Here is a 19,469-nt window from a genome sequence, read left to right on the forward strand (position 1 = left end):
AGTGGTGGCAGGGGGTAGGAACAAAGTTTAAAAAAACCTTCATCTATTTGTGTTCTTTTCAGTTTCTTAATCTATATAATAAAGTCAGAAAAGTAAGCAGAAAACTGCCACCAACATCAGATGCTCTTTGAACTACATGAGGAATAACCTGATTGGTTCTAGTCATTCACCCTCCCCAGTTTCCTCAAGCTACTTCACTGGTCCTCCAAAGAACTAAACTGTAAGGCTTTCTCCTTTTCAGAGGATACTACCATCAGCAAAAGACAGAATTTATCATGCCTGAAGAGAGATCCATTCATCTGCACACCAAATACAACTTGGGCAGTGACAACATATGGTGGAGCCACTTGAAACTCCTTTTCTCCCCAGGCAAGGGTGAGATATTTGTATCACAATGAGCCACATGCTGAGGGAGGAGTGGGCAGGGAGAGGTATCTGGCCAACACAACAGTCGCATTGGAACTGGACCCAGGCAGCCTTTCCAGTCCAGACACATCAAGGCTGGGGGAGGTGAGGGCAATCCAGTCCTACTGCAGAGGAGAAGAGCACTGTAGAGAAAGTCCTGACCTTCCCTTCCAAGCAATAACTCCAAACTGGTGTTGCTGGAAAATATAAACAGGTTGCAACTAAACTTCTTAATCTGCCAGGCCAGTGAGGCTGTTGGGCTGAACTCAGGAAGTGGGAAAGAGAAGATTGCCAGCATTATCCTTCTGCACTGTGCTATGTCAAAACGAGAAACAAAATATCCTTCAGAAAACCTTCTTATAAAAGGACCTACAACAGTCAATCCAGGACAGACAGAACAGGGATACGCTGGAGGATGGCTGCCCTTAGGGATCCAACCCGGCATCCACTCTGTGACTCATTCACCCCACCTCCAATCACATTTTAACCACTTGTGTTGTTGCTGCAGTTAGATCTTTTGGTTTTGCTGAGTGACGTTTTCTGTGGCCAGCTGGCAGCCCACCATAAAACACCACCAGTAGATATGGGAGACTGGGCTTTTCCTTCTTCTAGTTCAGTAGGAATTCTTCTCCGTGGTGCTTTGAGAGCAAAATACAAGGGGTCAAAAGCTCAACTTTGTCCATTCACATGCAGTCTCTGGCAGCCACTTTCAGGTGCTTTACCTCCCATATTTGCTCCTCCCAGGTCTACCCAGCCCACAGAGTCAGACCAAGAGTTCAAGCTCTACACAGTATCATCAGCATCACTCACTTCTCCCTAAGTCACATGCCAGTGGTGCCCATATGCCCATCTGATCTCCTCTCTCTGGTCTACAGCCAAAGAATCAGCTCTAGTTTAATACCTTCTTACTAGGCTTTAGAGCTTTGAGAAAAAGAAAAAAAACCAGCAGGGTTGGGAAGGTAGCCAGCAAGCCTGCCAATCTAAATGATAAGCCTTTGGCTTTAACTTCAGGCTCATAATTTACTGCTACTGGTGCCAGGTGCTATTAAATCTTAATGCAACAAAATTACTTTCTACAGCTCTGTCTTCACCATTGCTAACTTTCCTATTTCTGAGATCTCTACTGCCTTCAACATGTACTCTCCCAAACTTTAGTGTCATCTAATATCCTTCCCTCATCAACCTTTAGCTCAGCCAAGCTCTAGTGTGCTCCAAATCACCCTGACCAACCTAATCCCTCCCTACTCTTTCATGATTCACAGCAGCACCTCAAGGAACCCCATTTCAGATGTTTCAGCAGAAATTCTAGCTACTGGCTCATGCTCTCAAGGTAGTCAAAATGGCTATAGTCAGCACCATGCAAGCTTCTGGGAAAAAAGACCCAAAGTTACATGGCCAGATACCAAGGGAAAGAGATCAGCAAGTTCTTCCAGACAGAAGCTCACTTGTCCACCTCCCCCTTGAACTGTTGCCTTTGCACAGGTTACAAAGCCAGATCAAAAACAGTCTTGTGCAAAACAAGGAAGGAAAACATTAAGGGAGAAGAACAGAAGTGTTTGGCCCTGAGAATGGACAAGCCAACACATTCTGTTCCAGCAGCAGCCCAACAGTGGAGATATGTGTGATCACAATGGAAGTCTGCTAGCAGCAAACTTGGAAAGTGAATAAGTATCAACAGATATCATGGGGCAGGGCAGAACTGGAATGGATTTGCAGTGAAATTAATTCTGTGTTTCAGCACTGTACAGAGAACATAGATCCTCATAGGGAAGCTGTTGATGAACAGGCTATATGAGCTCCAGGTAACCCTGCCTGAGCAGATAGATTTGACAAGGTAACTCCTAGAGGGCCTTTCCAATCTCAACCATTCTGTGAGAATGCTCTAACCTCTGGAACACCAACTGATGCAGAAATCTTAGGAATAGGCCTAGATTATCCTGCCTGCCTTGCCTTTGGCATTTACAAGCTGACAGCAGATGAACCTCACCATCACTGAAACAAAGGCATAGTCAACTCACTTGCCTCCTTCAGGAAAGCAGACACCATTACACTTTCTAGAAAGCAGCCAAGCCAAGCTCCACATGCGTTACTGCTCTCTTATGCTCCAATTCATCCAGCTGCAACAGCACACAGGCACTTCCTAATGTTTTTGCATGAACTAGATAGCCATCCAGGGAACACTTAAGAGACACAGTGACAGAGGTATCTACTGCCTGGCAGAATCATAATCACCTCCCTGGGGTTGGGTGGGGTTCCTCCTGCATTCCCTTGTTACTGAGCCTCTACCTCCTAGACAGCACACTTTCTTCCCACCCTCCCCCTCTCCACCCGTCAGACTACCAATGCCTTAATCAGCAAACCAGACATCAGTTGGGTGGCACTGAGCCAGTCTTTATAACAGAGATCAAACCAGAAGAGAACATCTCCTCAGCTCCTTCAAAGACACAAAGAACAAGACACCTCTACCATGACCCATCTCCCACCCATACGGTCCATGTTTAGGGTCCCCAGAGCCTCCTGCCACAGAACTACATCCTTGCAGGCAAGTAGACCAGACAATCTCATCAATCATGTTCAGCCACAAACTTTGTCATGCTAGGATTGCCTTGCAGCAGCCAGACATAGCATTTGTTTGCTGGCACTGCCATGCCAGACACTGGCTGGGGTGAGATAGACAGAGGCTTCTATGCTGGAAGAACAGAAGCTGTAGCATATTCCTGGGGATGAAAAATAAAAGCAAAATCGCAGGAAGTTACCAGAAGCAGATTTTTTCATTCTCTACTGGTACAATCAGTTTTTGCAACAGTTTCTTTATTATATTGCTTCAACAAGCTCTCTACTGCATCCAGGGACAAAGAACTGCTATGGCCCAACTTCCCCCCCGACTTGAGAGACAAGTTCTGCTACTGGGCCCCTTAGGAAATGGTGTAAGCCCTTATGCTCAGCACAGGCCCCTGAACTCCGCTCAGTCATCCCTGAAAGTGAGGCCCAGGGCAGAGACTTCGATGAAACTACCACCAGCACCAGATTTTCCAGCACTCACTCGTCATAGAGAGCAGCTCAGATGGGCAAACAGATGGTAACAATTCTCAGGAACTGAGAAGGCCTGAATTCAAATGGGAGGCCAAGAGGTGAAAAGGGGACTCACGAGCTCACACGTGGAAGCTATCTGGAAGCTATTTTTCAAGTCCTGGAGAGACAGACAAGGGCAAAACCCAGCTGTGGTAAGGATATGGAAATCTCACCCTGGAGCCATTAACAGCCCAAAGCCCAGACCCCAACATACTAGGGGTCACACACTGGTCCTTGGTCACGTGTGGCAAGTGTTGTTCTGCAGCCTCTGTGCAATCAGTATTGGCCCAAGGAAAGTTTTTAGTGCTGGTGACCCCATGAGTGCCCAGTCCAACCAAAATGCCAGTATTCAAATATACAGCAGAAGTAAAGATGGTCTTGATATTAGACAGCTAAGCCCAGACCAGGGTATGCACTATACCCAGGCTACTTTCAGTGTCAAGTCATGATGAAGTTCCACTCACCTGTCATGCATTGAAACTAGTCACCCACCAAAGGGTGCAGTGTCCGCAGTGAACAATCCAAATGTTAGCACAAGATGTATTTTTCTCTTCTGTGGCCTTTTCCATCCCAGCATCTCAATGTATTTTAAATAATGCACTAAGCCTCCATGAGAAAGTGTTATTGATACGCTAGAAGGGAAGCCAAATGAAGAGGAGCTGAAATCACTTGGCTTGTTCAAAGAAGAGGAGAGTGAGGGGAGACCTCATAGCACCATGCAACTATCTCACAAGGGGAAGCAAAAGAACAAGCACTGGTCTCCTCTGTAGTGATCAGTGACCAGATCTGAGGGGATTCCACAAAACTGTGTCAGGGGAGGTTTAGGCTGGATATTAGGAAAAGGTTCTTCTCCCAAAAGCACTGAGATAGGCTTCCGAGGGAACTGGTCACAGCACCAAGCCTGACAGAGTTCAATGAATACTTAGACAACGGTGTGACTCTTGGGGCTGTCCTTCACAGGACTAGGAACTGGACTTCAATGATCCTTGTGGATTCCTTGTAACTCAGCGTATTCTATGAATCTACAATTTATCTACTCATACAAACAGGCAGACCATGGCAGAAAGCTCAGAACAAGTTGTGAAACCTATCAAGTGACTTCATAGTGTAACTGGAAATACACCCATGTACCCAAACCCTCTGCCTTGTACTTTAAAATGATGCTCTCATATCAGCCAGCTATCCACATATAAATGAGGACAATTTGGACTGCTCATTGTACCACCTAAAAGCTGCTCTCCTCCATCCCAGAGATCTTTCTCCCTGAAAATGCTGCACTTTGACTTACCAAGCTTCTGTAAGTAGACTTCAAAGGTGGTCCGGGCGGTCCCACTGAAAAGCACAGGAGGATGGATCCATTACTTCCTCTCTATCTGTTTACACAACATGCCAGGACCAATTAGTCCCCTGAGAATAAGCTCAGCAGCTCCAAGAAACCTGTGTGACATCCTGGACTTCCTCACACCTCAGCTGAACCTTGCATCCCCTGGTGCCCTCACCTTGAAAGATGAAAGGATGGCACTGCTCTCCTTGACCTTGTGCTCTCAGCAGTGCCAAAAAAGCCAGATATGCTGAAGTTAACAGGTGGCAGCAGCCACAGTCTTTTAGGACACCCACAGCCCTCATTACACAGCAAGTGGCTGGCAGCAGTCTGCATGCAAGGACGTGTCTGCCCACAGACCATGATCAAGTCCGTGCTGGGAGAGGGCATTCACTGCAGCAGTGTGGGTGTCTGCACAAGCCAAGGTATTTCTGCCCAATTAAGGGAAAGAATAGAAGCCTTCTAAGCTAATTTTTGAGGCCTTTGAAGAAGTGAAGAAAAGCGAGCATTTAAATGTTCTCACTCAGCCTCAGCAGGGAGAGACTGGTGACCAGCTGACTGGCCAGCCAGGGTGGGAAGTACACCTGCCAACTGTTCAAACTCATGTCTGGGACACAAAGACAGAATACTTTACTCTGTGAAGCCAGAAAGGCATGGCTGGACACCTAAGCAAAACAGCACTTTTTAAACCTGCTCCTGTGCAGCCTTCCCTGCTGCAGGAGGCTGAACTGAAAGGCATGGATGATTGAGACTTCCATTTATTCACAGGTCATGAATGCACAGCATTCCCTAACCCCTTAAAAGCACTCAGATTGCTCCCAACCCACTTATCTCTCCCAAGTTTGCTCCTCTTTCTTACCAAACAGCACTAAATTCACTAGAACATAGAGACACATTTGAACACCACATGCCTCTGATCCGTGGCCTTCCTGCAAAAGCTGTCCTGATCTGTTCAACCCTAAGAATAGCTAAAGCATCCCAACAAAGAGCCACTCCACACCACAACTCTTTGGACCCATGTTCCATCACCATCCAACATAACCAGAATTTGATGCAAACCACTCTGAATCTCTTCATCCACCCCTGAGTTACCCATACCACATCACACCCTCAGGGTGTCTTCTTATCTCAGAACACATTTGCTTCTGGCACAAATTAATCTTGCCTGATGCATTTTGTCACGTCAGCCACACAGAGCTGCAGAAATGGGAAGTAAGGCTCAGGGATAAGAGTGAAAGACATATCTGCTGCTCCAAAAATGTTGATCTGATAAAAAGAATTTTCAGCTGCATTCTCATGGGCAAGCACATGATACCAAGGAAAAGAATCACAAAGCAAGAATGGTTTGATGTTCAGAGCCAGATGAAGCCTCATACCATTCCTCACTGGCATTGTTTACCTGACTAAAAAACACATGATGCCAAGGGCTTTCCAGATAGTTGAGAATCACTTCTGTTGGAAAATAAAAACAGACCAAAAAAAGAAGCAACCTGGTCCCATTTGGTAAGTAGGGAATGGAGGTCCTGAATGATTTTCACAGGAGAAATAAGTAACAGCAACAAGGAAGAAGTCATTATAAAGCTTCAGGATGTCACTGTCTCAAAGTTAACCAATTAAAATTATGAAAATAATACAAATGATGAAACAAAATATTCAGGCTGCAGCTCACTTTGTATGTACATGTCATGTCATCCCTGCCAGTACACTTTCTTTCAAATCAAAACCACCAACTATCCTTTCTTCATAACATGACTTACACAACCTGAAATGTTCATGACATCTACAGTAAAAATATTATTTAAAAAACACACCACCAACTCCACTCCAGATTTCAAAGTCTTTTGCAAAAATCTTTCAAATTCTTTTGCAAAAATTTTTGCCACAATCACTCCAGAAGTATAGAGAGCAGACGGACTAGGAAGCAATTTGTTCTTGTAAGGTTTCCCCAGAAAAAAACACAACAGTTTAGAAAGCTTATTTAAATTAGCTCCTAGCCTTCACCAAAACACTCCCAAACACAGTGCCAAAAATATTTTAAGGCAGTGCAGGCAGATGCTATGCCTGGGATCCAAATCAAAGAAATCACCTTGTCCAGAAAGAACATTTCCCCATTTACTCACATGCACTCTGAGGGGAAAAAAAAAACCAACCAAAAGGAAAGAAAAAAATGCTGGGCACAGGATTACTAGCTTTCTTCACTCATAAGGATGTGAGATTAATTAAAGTCTGTCAGTATCAGTAGAAGATTTGGGTGATGTGAAATGCAAGACTGGGCCTTTTGAATGTTCTATGAGCAGAAACTTGGCTAGAGGGGTGAAGAGGGGGTGAGGAAAACTGTACTGAAAACACAAGTCTCTGCATTATGTATTCATGGGATGTATGCTGCCAGCAGGACTGAGAACAAGCAGCAATGTAATGGGGAAATGGAGAAGTCTCATTTTAGAGATCTCAGAAAATAAATACATAGTCCTTTCTTTTCATGGGTTCATCTTACAGGCTTAAAGGGGGTGTTGTTAGCAAGGTTAACACTAGTGCATCCAACCAACCAGAGGCAGTGAAATTCTTCCCTAATGAGAGGAAATTCAGAACTGAAAATAATTGCTTTTAACCTACTGCAATTTACCAGGGCCAACAGATGTCTGCAGATACGCATTCAAACTGACACTATACCAGTGCAAAAAGAAAAACAAATAATGAAGAGAGCTGAAATACTAACTCTACAGCAACGGCCTTTGAAAGAGGGGCACCAGTTGGGAACTGCACAGCAGTACCAGGCATGCCCCATTTCCTAGACGCTGAAGAGACGAAGCAAACTCCTAGCATTTCCACACCTCAACCCTTGGCCCCACCAAAAGTCCTGCAAAATCAAGAGTAACTGCATCTAGAGCAAACTGCAAACAGTTTGTGTTTGTGAAGTGTTAAGGTGGTAAAAAGCACTGTTTTACATTGCTGTAAAACTCCTAAGAGGCATGAAGAGACCTCGGCCAAAAGAAGTTAACAGTGTGGAAATATCTATCACCATCAAGTCTACAGCCACTTTCATCCAATGCTTTTTTTATATATCTCTAAGCAATTCATTTATTTTGGAGGAAGTGACATAGGTCAGATCATGGCAGCAGGGCTAACCTGAACAACGCAAACTCCAGTGATTTCGTTCCTGTGCCATCCAATGAACCAGAGAGTGTGAGTGCTGCCTTCCTAATAGGGGTAGCAAGCGAACAGCCCAGCTGCAGTAGGACCCATTCAAATACCAGCAGTTTTACCTTGCAAGACAGGTATCCACACTCAGTCCTGGTTTACCCTAGACAGACAGCTGAAGTACTAGATAAGCCCCTGGAGACACAACCACAAGAAGCAACCCTATGAATTTACTGAGTCCTGCCTCAATAATGCTCTTCTCTCTTTGCTTGCAACACCTCTTTTTCAAGCGATGCTGCTTTCCTCATGTGAAGTTCTGCCTTACCTGCTGCATTTTTTCCAGGTCAAGGCTGGGCCTGCTGACCTTATCCCCGTATCCTTGTCGATGTCTCTTACAAGGCATGACTTGCTCCAGGCCTGCCCCCATGCTTGTGAAGATTAAAGGTCTGGAGGCTGGGCTCCGCACCGGGGGCTGGAGTCTCTTGGGAGGGGAGGCACTGAACAGCACAGGGCTTGGGCTGGCGTGCAGCCCATCGGTCTGCTCTGCCACCGGCCGGAAGGACATGGCACATAAGTTCTTCACTTCTTCGTCACTGGAGGAGGTGTTGCTGCCGTCGCTGCAGCAGGCAAGGCGGCTGACCTGTGACCACTTGCGCTTCTCAGCCGCAAACTCCCGGTTGATGCGCTCCAGCTCCTCTTCTGAGCTGTGGCGGTCAAGGTTAGCATGGAAGAGGGCCCGAACCTTGCAGCATTGGTTCTCCTGGTTCTGGAGCTGGTTGGTGGTCAGAGGGGTCAAGGCACAATTCCGTCTTCTTTCTAGTGGGAGGAGGAGACACAGGAGTGGCAGAGCAGATCTGTGTCCCACAGTCTAACAAATCTGGCCTGTTTTCTCCTGACCTGTTGTTTATATCTCCTCCCAGGTAAACTCCTAAGCTGTTTTCCCACTTTTTCTTCCCCAGATGAAACACCCCCAGCTGAATGCTTCCCTTTGGAAGTTTCCAGACCTTTGTTCAGATCAGACTGCTTGACATCCCCTTTCAAGCCATCCCCTGGAAGTCTAGTTTCAGAGCAAAAACATGGACCTGTCACTCACCTCATCGCCTCAAGATGGAGAAGATGTGATCTTACAAATGTGTTGCTCAGCACTTGCCTCCAGTTAAAAACACTCAATTTTAGTGACCAATTCTCAGGGCAGAAGAGGCCAATAAGTCACATTATTCTAAGAGTCAACTTTGTGGCACAAATATGAGAGATTTGGTTTTTGAGATACAAGTCCTCTATTGCAAGAGTTGTCACACGAGAGAGACTGCCTTCAGCCATAAGCTGGGCACTCTTTACCTGTTCTGATGAGTTCTTTCTACGTTAAACATATGGAGCAGGGACTTGAATTTTGACAGGACATGTCCTGTGGGTCAAGAATTTAACTTCTGCCTTTGGATAAGAAGCCACTTGAACTTTGAAACAGGGCATGCATGAACAACAGAGACTTAGCATAGCTCAAGAAACGCATTTACTACAGATTTCACCTGCATCTCTATGCTACCTCATACCAGGTCCAAAAACAATATCAAAAACTTTCAAACACCCTTAGCTAGTTGTAAGAATAGGGCTGCCCAATACCAACAACACAGGAGGAACTGAGAGAGCTCATCAGGGGAATGAGGATACCGAAGGTCAAACCTCAAAATCGCAAGGAGGAGGAAACCAAGAGCAAAGACAACACGCGCCAAAAAGCATGGAATAGAAGATAATTTTTAGTCCCAGCTCTGCTGCTAGCACAATCTCTGCCTATATGTGCAGCACTGGGACCTTAACACATGGTTAACAATGTCTGTGTCTGGTAATAAAAATGTGACTGCAGCATCTGATAACACCAGCTTGTCCTTGTGAGGTCCCAAAGGCTGATTTAATGCATCTGGTTGTGGGACATTGGGGACTGAGAAGGAGGCACATGCAACAGCACAAGTGAAAAGCAAAACGGACTTCAGCTGTAGTATCCCAGGATCCTCCTATCTCATCCCTTTACCTCTGTCGATTTGAGCAAGTTCCTGGTTCTCTCCCTCAGAGTCATCGCTGTCCTCATCACTTGGGGGATAGGAGATCTAGAGGACAAGGAGAAAGAAAAGGCTTCATTGTGAACAGTGAACGTTACCCTACTGCTGCCCAAGCCATTTCCCACACCCTCTCACTGTGATATTCTGCAGGCAACCATCCCGCCTAACCACACATACCCAGCCATAGCACCTCCCTGTACACATACATATTCTCATCTCCCAACCTCAAACTCCCATTGTATCCTCTTATTTGCAGCAACAAAAAACACACAACCCACCACTATTTCCACCTTAGTGCACCATCAACTCTTTCCCAAGCACAATGAACATATCCTGCCCTTTCCTTCCCAGACATGAAGCCTGTAACCATCACAGCTTACCACAACCACATCACGTGGATAACTGAATCTCCAAAATCTCCACTGTCAAAATAAAGACATCCTGTCAACAGCACTATCATCTTGCACGGCACCCACAAATGGAAGCGGCACGTTAACTTTGGCCATCCTGTGTACGTACCCACACTTCCCCCTTGAAGGTTCACACACAAGCCACCACAGAACAGACTCAGCTTGCTTTCCTACAAGACAACCCTGAATAATGTAATAGAAATAAAAGAAACAGGATTTCACAGAAATGCAAACAATACCATTACGCCATCCCCTCCAGGACAGAATCTTACAGTACTGCTGAACACTCTTAATTGGTCCAAGAGTACTGACAACTCACATATTTTGTCTGTCAAGACTCTTCAGGACCATCAGCCCGTGGAATTCGAACCCCTTGCTGTATACACACATACTCACATGCTCAGTCTGGGTTCTAACACTGAACAAACTTGGTAGTTGCCTCTTGAGAGGGTTGTGAGACCTGAAACCAAGTTTTTGTAAGACAGACAGATTACACTGCTACAGAGTTTTCTAAGCAGAGGAAATCCTTACCGACCTTGTTCCTAAAGTGACTTCTGTTTGGTTGCATAGAGCGTACCTGAAAGTTATTAGATCAAACCTCTGAGCTACACAGCTCAGTAAGTGTGTCTGGCAACAGCCAAACCCAAAGGAGTCAAAGGAAAATGCAATACTTAAAAGAAACCTTTACAAGAAACAGTTCTGGGTGATCACTACAAGATGAACTTCACTATTCCTTACACCTTTTTAAGTGCAATAACAACAAACATTGCCATCATTCTTAGCTGTCTCACAAGCTACTTGCTCATAACAGAATTCAGTGGCAATTGGTTTCTAAAGGTTACATGCTGTGTTTCCATTTTAAATGTGTTTCATATGTTGTGCTTGACTTTTATAGGAGATGAGGCAGCATGTAAACATTACACTGATATGGATCCATTTCACCACTCCAATCCTAGGGAAACATCCTTGGAGTCTTTCAACCTCCCAGAGACCCAAAAGAGCAGCTACAGTTAACTAGGTGCCTACAAAAGACACATACAGGTGATGCAGAGAAATTATAATAGTGGAAAAATTCTGGCTGATACTGAATTTGACAGTTATTAAGTCAATACACATATTTTTGTGACCATCCTCCAGGTCTGGGGGGTTTGTTTCCCCAAAAGCATATTGACACCTTTCTAGCCTCCTTTTTTAAAGATACCTTTTGCCCTTCTATATTTACAATGCCCTTCAAGAAATAAAAAATATTTGCCTTCCTTGCTAGTTTTTAACTACTTTCATAGCTGTCAAATGATGAATCGAGCAAGGGGCACAGTTTTATCCCCATTGCTTATATTCTTGAAATAAATGCACCGGGTTGTTTTCCCAACCACAACTACAATTTTATTCTATGTATTCACACATGCATCATTTAATAAAGGCAGCTGGCACTGAGGAATGCTGCCAAATACAGAGACTTCTAGCTGTCCCCAGAGCAGGTATAATACCTTGTTTGTATCACGGTAGTTCACAGAGGGGACAGCTGACACTGAGGTGCCATTGTGCAAGCTGCTGTACAGACAGACAGAGGTCCTGTCTTCATTACAAAAGCTAAGGCTCCCATTCCAGCACAAGAGGTACTGACCTTAGTCCGTGGCTCATTCCCAAAAATAAACCTTTCATTTGGACACAGGAAGGTTTTCAGTGAGGTTTAGTGGCTCTGCGTGGGAAATCTATCAGCTTCAGTTTTGGCACTACATAAATGTCAATATATGGCCTGGCACCGCTTCCAAAGAGGAGGCAAAGACATCTAGCACATACAGATCAAGCAGCTACTGCACAACGTTGCTGGTTCGAGATGCTTAAAACAGGAGCTGGATTTGAGTCTGTGACTGACATTTTGAAGGTCTTTGTGTCTACTGGGCCTGGGCTTCCAAAATACTCACTCCTTGTACAAGTGCAATTTTGCTAGCCCTTAGTCTCATTTTGGTAACTTTCCTCTGCTAAATCCTCCCCAGTCCCACAGGCAATCCAAGCCTGATCCTTACAAGTTGCCTCTAACACTTAGCCAGAGGCTTTCTTCAGAGCACCTGTGAGAAAAGAGAAATCTCTTTCAAACAAGAAGATACTGAGTGTGTGGATTTGGTCCCACAGTATATCTCATAGGACAATGTGAAACACTCCATGGAAAAAAGGGACTTGCACAGTCTTGTTAATTACCTCCCTGATGTGAGCCATGGAAAAGTAAGCACCTGCTTCTTAACTGACTACAAATTTTATGAGAAACACATCAAACGCTTTTCAGAATCCAGGCAATCAGAGTCACCTATTGAACCACTATTCCTGACACCCACCTTATCTTTTGGAAGAACATCATATCAGTAGCACTTTTCTCTCAACATTCAAACTTGATTTCTCCCAATATTCCTACTAGTGTCAATGTACCCTTGTTCTAGACAATATCCTCAGAAATTGAAATAGTTACTTAATATACAACATCAACTAACTGTAATAAAAGCTTTAAAGTCCAGTAATGGTGCATCTTGCACATTAGGAAAGTACATAGACTATACATTGCCTCTGATGTTCTATGACCTGCACTGTCCTTCAGAAGCCATCTTATCTCTGATTTTGTGTGGGTTACATACATGTAAATATCCTCCTGCTTGGTCTTCACGCTTTTCACTCAGGCATCATCATTTTCCTCCCATTTGTCATTTAGCAAGGTCTTCTATTTTAGTGTTGTTACTTTCTCCTTTTATTAGTAAATTCTTATGCAAATTATATCCTGGTTGTACTAACAGATGTCTCCCAAGCTCCTAAATATGAGACTCTAGCTCCCATGTTCACTAACAGAGAAACATTATTCACAGTAGGCTAACCATTAATCTTGCAGTATTGAAGTTACACATATGAAACTCCTTCCCACAATACACCAGATAGGCAAAGATTAATGGAAGATTTAAAAAAAAAAGGATTCTCTTTTCAAAAAACTATAAAGATATACAGAATCAAAGATGAATGCTCTGAGTAGTTGGAAACAAAATGCTCTCTCCCTTGACTCTTCCTAGGCTTTAACAGCAACATTTTTCTGTTCTCAAAAACTATTCCACTAAACATAGCAGTATTGACATCAGGCCTCAAGGCTCCCTTGCACAGTTCCTGTCTTATATTAGCTACACATTACTTTTGTCCACAGCAGCACAGCCTCATTTTCCTCACAAACTCAGAATTGTGGCACTGCTACAACACAAAGCTTGATCGCCATTCCAAAGATCCCATCAGACCACGGTTTCATTCACAGCATATACATTGCAGAACTGTTTAAAGACACCTCTTAGTATCGTATAGTCCAAGTTCTTGCTCAAGCTGGGACAACTGGAACAGGTTACCAGGACTGTACCAAATACACTCTGTACCTTAACATGCAAAATTAAAGAGAAATTAAAACCTTCAATTCACATACTTGAATGTTCACAGCCATGGCACAAAACAAGCCAGAAAACAAACGACAGGGCTTCATCCACCCTTCAGTCCTTCTTCAGGAAATGCAGCAGCAGATAGCAGTCTCCTGTTGATGAAGATCTCAGTCTCACACCTGAGCCCTTCAGCTCCAGCACCTGACATGCCTTCTGTCAGGCTAAGGACTCCTTCCATGCCAGATGGAAACATTAACAAACCTCCCCATGCATTTGACTTTGCATCCCTCTCCAGTAAGGAGAAACGGGTTTGTGTAAAATAACCAGATAGTATTTAAGGAGCACTGAGTGTAAAGCTTAGAACTTTGAGGGAGTTTCAACATGAAAGTCAAACTAGCAGATAAAAGAAAAAACTAGAGACAGAAAAATGTCTCATCACATTGCTGCTAGTCAACCAAGTAATGATAACTAGCTGCAGCTGGAATTGCCCAGGTCCTAAAGGGTCCCATCACCCTTAAAATCTAAACGCCTGAAATACACCAGACAATAAAAAAGCCTCATCCTGTTAAAGTGCAGTTCCTCTTAGCTTTGCTTACAGAAGAGAAAGCAACCAACATCATACAATCAAAAGTAATGACATTAAGAATCATTTGTGAGTTTACAGAGAAGGAATCTCACTTCTAAAGCAGAATAAAACTCTCACCCCAGGCTTCATTCAAAGGCTGCATTCCCCTAAAAACCTGTAACACCAACAGCATGGTTTGATGCAGTGGAGGGTTTATTTGAGAGGAAGAGATAATACAAAGATACAACTGACCACAGGCAACCCCTTGTTTCCAGCTTGAATCAAGAATGCACACAGCCTGGAAGGCATCATTCCCATTCTCCTCCTGGGAGGGAAAGAGGGAAGGAGTTTACCTCCAGGAAGGTGGTTTCCCCAGCAGAGGTCAATACTCCCTGTGCTGCCACATAAAAGGCTGTCTGTGATACAGGCTCATTCATTCCAGGCTGCCCACTCCAGGGAATCTCTACAACTAACTACAGACCCATCCAAGAGCCCTAAAAAGAGATTCTGCTGAGTTGGTCTCAGACAGTGGTTCCTGGCACAGAAACAGAAAGAGATGATGAGCTCACCAATGACTACTGGTATCTCTGCTATGGGGAACTGATTTCCATTTCTTCAGATTTCAGACTGGAGAAATGAAAGGTGCTCACCTACCTTCTTCCCTGCCACACTGCCTACAAAGCAGCTGCTATAGACATGGGTAACCTACAGCACAGGGCACCCCCACTGCTTGGCTTTAACAAAAGCATTTTACTAAATATCCCCAGTGTGACTTTTCCAGGACAACAATTGGTGCTGTTGCCATGGGCCACCACCTGATCTTAAATGAGGGAGGGACCATCCTCCCAATTACAAGAAACTGTGCATTAGAGAGAGCTGGAGAACAAGGGAGATGATGAGACACTGAAAGGCAGTTTTGAGCCATGGAACAACATGAGGAAGGAAGAAATGAGTCCAACAGACTTTCAAATTAATATATAACTCCTTTCCCAAGACCTCCTTTAATCTTCTTTGAGGGATATTCAGCATTACAGGGAACATTTATGCTAGTACAACAGCCTTGCTCTCCCCTCAAGAAAAGTAGCAGAATCAAACATTCACAAGTGGTATATGATTGTTCAGACTAGATCTGGGGTTTACAGCTGGGGTCCTTCAACAGCTAAACTTCCAGCCAGAACAGTCCTGGTTTGGAAAAGCTTTTCTAAACTCTTTTTTCCCCTCACATTGCTATCATTTTCCTTTTTAATTTTTGTAATAGGTCTGCCTTCAAACTCCTTTCTCCATTTCCTTGCAAATGGCTACAATTCAGACCCAGGGTTCATAACCTTTGAACATGGTCCTGCTTGACTGAGCAGCTGTCTGGATCAGAGAAAGCAGGGATGGGCCAGTGGGACACAGCACTCCTCAAGGTCCTTGTTTTCCAGGCCTGCTCCGTGACAAAGACAGCAAAATTCCCATTGTTGTAGGAATGCTGCACTTTTAGTCAGACATGTCATCTTCTGCATGAGCCTGGAGTCTGCTTAACCATCAGAGGTTTCACAGAATCGAAGGAAGCAAAGAGACACTCCAGACTTCCACTTTTGTTCAGTGCTTACTATACACAGACACAGGCAAACATAGTGACTGGCAGCTCTCAGGGTGCAAGTGGTAGGAGCCATTAATCAGAGAACATGGAAACTGAGCTTCTCCTGCAAGGAACAATGACTGAGCTTGATTTCCAGAGGCATAGGCTTAAGTTGAGTTACCTAGATCTCGAGAGGAAAGCACTAGTCTTACACAGAACAGTAAGGATGTGAGTGGTATGTGGGTGTGAAGAGGCACATGCATGGTCCTCTTACTGTTTCAAGTCCTCTCCCTCATCTGTCTGTAATTTCACAAACACATAGGTGTGCTTTGACCAGATTGTTTACATTGTGATATTATGTTTATCTACTGTATACAGCTTCTGGAAAGAATTGACACCTGTGGCCAAACCTGAGTAAAACTACAGCAAAGATAGGGCACTTCCCTAATCTTGCAGATCCTCATGTGCAAGTGGAGTAAACTGGAGGACTTTATGCAGAGACAAGTGCAGTGGGTCTGGTTTCAGCACTGGGAAGGGGTACAGAGAGTCTGGTCAAAACATGGTTCAGGGCAAACCCACAGAACACAGCTGACCCTCTGCACTGTCTCATGTGCCCCACCCCATTTCTCTTTGCGGCAGACAGAGTGTGCATCAAATCTCTTTCTCTAAATCGTTCCCTGCTCTTCCTAGGGCTAAGTTGACATGATTTTGCAGGAGAAGACTAAAGATAAAAACACCAGGAGGTTTTGCAAAGCAGCAAACAAACAAACAAAACCCACCAAGTCCCAGTGCTTCATCATTAATCCAGAAAACTGTGGTACAACAGCACAACTGAGCACATGGACTCACCAGAAACACCAGGCACCTGATGTTCCCCAATCACAGGGAAGTGATGCACCTGATGCCCACAACTGTGACTCCTATCCACCCTGTGTCTATTCTCAAAAACTGTGGGCAAACATTATTACAAGAGGAAAACCAGTATCACCCTTTTAAATTCCACTCAAGATAGAAGTACTTGCAAAGAGAGACGAGAACAGACTCAGTTCTATCAATGGTATAGGCACCCACATAGAGGCACACACTTCTCCCATCAGCCATTAAATCTGGGAGACAACAGAAGACGTAAGACAAAGGCTATCACCTAAAAAATTAGTCTTTAAAAGGCCATCTAGACAGAAAACACCCAGACTCTGGGCCTTAGCACCCAAAATACTCCAAACCTGAGAACCCCATTCAGTTTATTTATCCTCAATGCCACTATGAGAACAAGAATCCCTCTGATTAAACATAGCTGCAGTCATGTCTGGGGCCATGATTTCACAGGTTATAAATTTCCCATGTTAAAATTACAGATAGAACAAAGCCACTACAGCCTTCACTCAGCAGGTGGATGGGGGCTGGTAACAAAGGTGTTATCATGGAAGTTGACTCTTTAATCCTTCAATTTCCTCCTTGACTTCTCAGACCACTACATTACAAAATATGACTGCTTCTGCAATACAGAAGCCTGGGGAATGATACAGCTCCACGCTGTGATGTGTATCATTCTCTCTGGCAGCAAGAATTTTTACAAAATTCTCAAACTATCCCTATGTTGTTAGCCTAAGAGGCTGGTTAAGGTTTGTAGCTCTTACTATAGTGACAGAAACCATACACTCCTCCAACTCCACTTCTACCAGAAAGTAAAGCTCACAGATATGCCACTTCCTAGTAGGTTTCCCACAAATCTCCTATCCCTACTCCCATCACTCAACTTCTGCTCAGTACTAACACCCAGCACAGCCTGGCCTCAGCTGGCAGTCACCTGCAAGAGCAATTCGTACCCAAGTTTCAAGGATTCTCATGAAGGCTAGCATTTACTTGTTAAACTTTTTCATTCCATCTGGGGAGATAGCATCTTTCAGAAAAGAATTAACAAAGCAAAAGGTGGCAAAGTGTTGGGAAGCACCCATCAGAAAGAAGCAGGAATCCACAAAATAGCTGTGCTGCAAAGAGATTTCTTTGCAAAGGACAGCACAGTCTGGAGCCCTGGCTCACACCTGGCAGGAGCAGTGTTATTCAGCAGTGTTGACACCACAATGCACAGCAGTCCAGAAAGACAAAAAGGAGCCTGAGGGATTAAAGACCTTCATTACAGGGCCTCATCCACCCTGCATTAAGATACAGTGATTTAGCTCCATCTGTAATTTACAGCCCATTTGCTGCCGAAACCCAGCTCCAGTCAGATTAAAAGCAGCGCTATTTATCACAGGCTGACAACGCTTTCAGACATAAGAGGAAGACAGTAAAGGGACACCTAGAATTGGAGAGGCACCTATAATAGCTAATCTTATCTGTAATGCATTTACTGAGAGAAGGGAGGATGGGAGGCGGCTGCTCGCAGCACTGCCAACCATTCCTGCCTTGGCCACAGGGATTTAAACACACCCCTCCTGGATCATACCCCAGCCCCACTGGCCCAGCTCAGTTATTACATTGCTGTGATGAGAAAAGGTCTCTTTGCATAGGCCAGTTTCTCTGACTGCTTATAACAACTCCTCAGCATTCCATGAGTCCTGTCAACCAGGGAAGTATGGCTGACAGCAGCTGGCATAAACAACACATCTGGTAACAGTTTTTCCATTCGCTACTCAAAAGGCCCAGAGAGGGCAGCTGCCTTTGCCCTGAGATACTTCCTTAACTGAGGAGAAGCTGCTTGTGTTGGGAGACCTCACTCGACACTCACCTCTGCTCAGCCATAAAGAACTACATTAGCCAGATTTGCAAACACAAGGAACAATGCCTTACAGTCAGGCTGGAAAATGCATTTGGAGCACATGAGACATTTCAGGCTTCTCCTCTCAAAATCCTACATTAACCCTTCTGAGTGCAAGCAGCTCTCCATGGATTTACACTAAACTTCTGTTTTATCAGGGAGCAAGCCAGTAATATAGGATAATCCTTTCAGATCAGATCTTTGATCCACCTGGTCAGGCATCTTTAAAATAAGACTTGGGAACATGCAAAAACATGCTCTCACTGCACTAGATCCTTTCCTGGTAAGCATTGTGTGATTCCAAGTGGTTCCTAGTTGGAAAAATCTGACAAAGGGGCTCTCAGATAATCCTGAACATGGAGAGATGGGCTAGAGATAAGCGGCACAAATAAAGACTTTGAACATTTACTCTCTTCTGCAATATATGATGCAGAAGGCACAAAATTAAATTAGTGTGAGGCAGGTCCTAAACAAACAACATGTGATCCTTCAGCAATGTGTAGGTAAGGTTTGAAACATTTTGCCACAGGATGATCTTGCTGCAAAGACCCTACATAGATTTGTTTGGGTAAAATGAGGAGGTTTAGGTAAAAGAAGTCAACTGGGACAAACAGCAGTTCCGTCTCAAGAAGAACCCAAGATCAAAATATATGGTGACTCCCATAGGTGCCTGCAGAAGATAGGATACCAGGGAAACTGTAGGTCTAACACAGGATGGGTGCTCCTAAGCCCCATTCATGCAAGTGGGACACAGAACACGCATTTATTTGCAGCGTCACAATCT

At 44.4% G+C, this 19,469-nt stretch overlaps 1 protein-coding gene across 3 annotated transcripts in view; it reads right to left on the reverse strand.

Moving 5' to 3' along the window:
* The window catches only part of LOC139668434 (uncharacterized), a 59,044-nt gene that overhangs the window by 29,592 nt on the left and 9,983 nt on the right, over positions 1-19,469 (reverse strand). For all 3 annotated transcript variants that reach the window (XM_071548031.1, XM_071548030.1, XM_071548029.1), the window contains exons 2-3: positions 9,963-10,038; positions 8,262-8,752 (exon numbers count right to left, since the gene is read on the reverse strand). In XM_071548031.1, coding sequence (XP_071404132.1) covers positions 8,262-8,752; positions 9,963-10,038 — 567 coding nt within the window. The remainder of the gene's footprint in view (positions 1-8,261; positions 8,753-9,962; positions 10,039-19,469) is intronic.

Source organism: Pithys albifrons, chromosome 2, assembly GCF_047495875.1.
Source record: "Pithys albifrons albifrons isolate INPA30051 chromosome 2, PitAlb_v1, whole genome shotgun sequence".
Taxonomy (NCBI): Eukaryota; Metazoa; Chordata; class Aves; order Passeriformes; family Thamnophilidae; genus Pithys; species Pithys albifrons.